The sequence below is a fragment of the Cornus florida genome, unplaced genomic scaffold (genome assembly GCF_030987335.1).
Source record: "Cornus florida cultivar Cherokee Brave unplaced genomic scaffold, ASM3098733v1 CherokeeBrave_3.0.0_Hap2_Chr11, whole genome shotgun sequence".
Lineage (NCBI taxonomy): Eukaryota > Viridiplantae > Streptophyta > Magnoliopsida > Cornales > Cornaceae > Cornus > Cornus florida.
Genome location: NW_026775581.1, coordinates 126498424 through 126502974, shown reverse-complemented (window position 1 = coordinate 126502974; position 4551 = coordinate 126498424). Strand labels below are relative to the sequence as shown.

At 34.0% G+C, this 4551-nt stretch overlaps 1 protein-coding gene across 1 annotated transcript; it reads right to left on the bottom strand.

Moving 5' to 3' along the window:
* Window positions 1–629: 629 nt before the first annotated feature.
* On the bottom strand, window positions 630–2312 carry LOC132284218 (anthocyanidin 3-O-glucosyltransferase 5-like). Its single transcript, XM_059786302.1, has one exon. The coding sequence runs from the start codon at window positions 2232–2234 to the stop codon at window positions 789–791; it is 1446 nt and encodes a 481-aa protein (XP_059642285.1). The 5' UTR covers window positions 2235–2312; the 3' UTR covers window positions 630–788.
* Window positions 2313–4551: the final 2239 nt, after the last annotated feature.

The window sequence follows — 4551 nt, the reverse complement described above, 5'->3', positions numbered from 1 at the left end:
TTTAATTTATTTTATTTCTTTAATTTTGAATTTGAAAAATTCTATAATTTAAGAGTTAATAGACTTTATGAGTCATAAATATTGGTTTTTTTATTATTATTTTAAATAGTTATGATGGTTAGTTTGGTAATCGTGGGCCTATTTATTTTGTCCCTTATGTTTTTTGAATTTAAAGCATAAGCCTTATTTGTCTATAAATAGATAAATAGAGCTTAACCCAGGAGAGCCCATTTGACCGATAGACATACAAACTTGCTTTCTGCAATATTGACTCTTCCTCAAATTTATTCTATATTATAATATAAGTCTGCCTATATATTTGCATGCGACTAAAAAAATATACACAACTACAATATTTCTATTAATTTAATTTTTGCAAAACTTACCTTTCTTGTCAACTATATTTTTATTGAGTTTATTGTAATTTCCATTGAAGTAAATTAGTGCATAAATTATTTTTTTCCATAACAGCATATACATCATATATGAATGCAAGTCAACATTTAGTCAACGGGGCAACATGGTCATTTAGCCAAAGGGGGCAACATAGTCATTTTGTATGTAAAAAGTTTACACCCATGAGAAATGACATTTGGAGTAAATGAAATATGAATCAACTTTTTAAAATATGAGTAAAAGTTAAGATCAAAATATCTATGTAGTTGAAATTTGACATAACAGCATCATTGTAATTTATCCAAAATAATAATAATAAGGGAAAAAGATTTGTAAAAAACAAAAAGCCCACTTCATTGAGACTTCAATTTCAGGACTCACACCTCTTTTAATTAGTATTGTGAGCCAACCTTGGCCTTCTTTGACTCCAGTCTCACCTCACAGTCCTTAATCACCTCGCATAATGAGTTATAGGAAGAACCGTCTTTCTTCAAAGCTTTCTCTGCACTATATTTTAGTTCTTTCATTTTCTCTCTCATCACCTTCCCTTCTTTGCTCTCCATCACACTCCTCACCATCCGCTCTATCTCCTCCCTCCTTACTACCTCCTTTGCCGGTGACACCCTCGGCCGGACCGCCACGCGCATCTCCTCCGTAAGCATGGTAGCATTCAGTCTCTGCTCAGCATAGAGTGGCCATGCAATCATAGGCACCCCATGCACTATGCTCTCCAAATTTGAATTCCAACCACAGTGTGATAGAAAACCCCCTATTGATGGATGGCTCAAGATCTCCACTTGTGGGGCCCAATGTGGGACTACAACTCCCACATTGTGGGCCCTGGTCAAGAACCCATCTGGTAGGTAGTCAGGGGTCCCATCTTCCGATCCGTTCCTTGATGCATCCGCACTACCCTCTATGGGTGGGCGTACCACCCAAACAAACCTCTGCCGGCTCAGCTCCAAACCCCAAGCCAACTCAGTCATTTGCTCAGCCGACAACAACCCACCACTCCCAAACGAAACATATATAACTGACTCGCCGGGTTGCATGTGGAGCCACTTGGACAACTCGCTCGGCGAACCGGAAGATTGGACCGGCCTCGTCAAAGGCCCGACTGCATAAACCGGTACCTTAACAACCGACTGGAGGGTTTCATTTTGTCGTAAAGCTCTCAGCGTTGAACACTCCAGATCATTCCACGTGTTGATTAAAATTCCATCGGACTGCGAAAACTCAATCCCCATCCGTACGTACTCGCGATACGTCTGATCATTCCGGTCCAGCATCGGCTCGACAACATCTTCCGGTCGGACCGGGGTGCAACCCGGAACTGCCAGCGGGTCGCTTTGGTCAACGTACTGACCCTTCAGCTCCTTATCAAATACGGGACAGTAGAAGGTGAGAGCAGTGAACCATGCAGTGCTGGGGATGTATACGTACTTGGGCATATCGAACTCGTCGGCAATCACAAAAGATTCGGTTCCCAAGAGGTCAACGATGAGGGCGTCGGGACGGCGGTTCATGGAGGAGATGGTGGACCTGATAGCCGGTCGAGCCTCGCGCATCATAACTACGATCTGGGTAACGTAAGTGGCACCCGGGTCGAGTAGACCGGAGATATCCAGTGGCGGGAGATATATGACGTGGAGTGTTTTCGCAACGTTAGGGAGGTGGAGAATCTGAGATTGGGATGGCCATGAGTGGGTGGTGACGACAAGGACGGTGACTTGGATGTGGTGGTGGGTGACAAGGCGTTCGGCGAGCATGAGTTCTGGGATGAGATGGCCCATGCCGGGGCATGCCACTATAGCAAAATGGAGCTTTGAGCTATCCATTGATTGAATTAATTGAGAGAGAGAGAGACACCACCCCTTAGGATCAATGAGCTTTTTGTGGCCTCCACGTGAGATTGTGTATTGCCTTATCCGCAGATAAAGTATTGTTTGGAGCACTGCCATTCAATTTTTTTTTTGACTTTTTTTATTCACTTATTTTGTGTTGAATTGTAATATTTCAAGTAAAATAACTATTTTTAAATAGTAATAAATATCTATATTATTTACCCTATAAATACTAATTCTCATTTTTAATAATTTTCATCTATAATAATTATCTGTCTCAATATTTTTTTTTTAACATTCATACCTCCATTCTATCACCCCATCTCAACTAATTTCATAACTTCAAATTACCACCGCAATTCGATTTTAATTTTTAAAACTAGTTGTTGAGAATATAGTCGTTGGGAAGAAGGCAAAAAATTATTAAATTCAAATTCAAATTTTTTATTTTATTTTTAAATTAAATTAATAAAATAATAAATACAGAATGAAATAATTATATTTTACATCAGGAAATATATGGATAAAAAAAATAGAATATTACATTATTACTTTTTAACTCATGTAGCATTCTATTTTTTCAAAAATAAACAAAAAAATTTGTATGTCCACACCAACTGCTCTTTTCCACTCAAGTGTAAAGACGTCTTCGTATATCAGTGATGGGACGAGGTTCTACTCCCAATGAATAATAAGCAAGTCTGGTTCATTTCAATATATATATATATATATATATATATAATGAGGCCGTTTTATATTTAGTTTTTTAAATAAAAAATTGTCACGCACAAGTTTGAGGTTACTGTTGAAATAGAAAAAACATTTTTGTCAATAGAGTTTGTAAAAAATTGCTATTAGGAAAAACCATATTAAGTGTTTGTTCACATATTATAATAACTACTTTTTATAATTAAATTATTTTTTATTTATTTTGGTAACAAATTATTTTTAAATACTTTTTAATTTTACAATAATATTTTTTAATATGATGTTATCATAATAACAACTTTATTAATGAAGGATGTAATTATCATTATAAAAAATAAAATAGATAAAATAAAAAGAGTTATATAAAATATTCAACCCCTACTCCAAAAACAATTTTATAAACTACAAATTCTAACTTCATTTAAGGACTTTACTAAACTAAATTTAATAACTATTTATAATGATTATTAAACACGTCTAAACATAATTTTTTAAATTAAAAATACTTTTAAGTAGTAAAGAGATAATAAAAAATGGCTCCAAAAACTGAAGGTATAAAAACGCGAGCTATGTGTCCGCAAGTGTAAGGAAAATGCCAATTTTCTTTGTTTTTTTTTTTTTTAAAAAAAAATTTCTTTTGATTTCCTCGTTATAGATAATGCTTCTTTTTTTAATATTTAACACTTCCTTTAATGTCAAATGTCAATAAAATTACATTAACGTACATCTGAATCACCCATAAACAATATCTCGAGTCACATGTTAATATTCTACAGCCGTCAAACTGGACTTTACCTAGTTTTATATTAGTTTTCATACCCACTTTCAGGTGATTAATTTTTTACATCTAAAATGTTTAGCCATTTATAATTTTTTTTTTTCTTTTTTCAGATCGATTACAGAAGTTAAGACTTAAATACATCAAATATATATATAAGGTCATTTTGCTTTCATTTTCATTGATTATACTGTACATATAATTCTTTCAAATGGAAATTTTTAGTGTATGAGAGGTTTTATTTTCTTGTAAACTTGAAAGAGTTATAAAACTTATTAGTACTGTATTAAGTTTTAAACTTGATTTTGCAAGAGTACGCAATGTATAAAATTAATTACAATCGTTTTGTTTTGTTTTTTGTTTTTTTTTAATATATATATATATACACAAAATAAAATAAAATAAAATAAACCATGCCCACGCCCACTTACAATCTTGAAAGATTTAGAAATACACGTTTACACTCTATAATAAACAAACAAACTCGAAGGGTGACCTGTGCACCGAAACAATTCCATTTCAAACGCTTCAAGATCCCCTCCACACAAGAGGGGATCCTTATTTTAGTCGGACAATCTTTAAGTTTTTAAGTTTTGTTGTGCTCAGAAGTAATTTAATGTGAAACTACTTAAAGAACAATTTAAATTTTCAATGTGGAGATTGATGGTAACCTGACTTTCTAATATGATTTTCAAATTCGAGATTATAAATTAAAAGAAGGATTGGACTTAAGTTGAGTAGTTGGAATTAAATATCGGGTTAGGGTTTAACATTTCATATGTTAAGTTGGGCCAAAAATGTACCTTCAACCCATCCGAGTTACAC

Coding starts and splice junctions, on each gene's coding strand:
- LOC132284218 (XM_059786302.1), bottom strand. CDS start 2,234: ATGGATAGCTCAAAGCTCCATTTTGCTATAGTGGCATGCCCCGGCATG.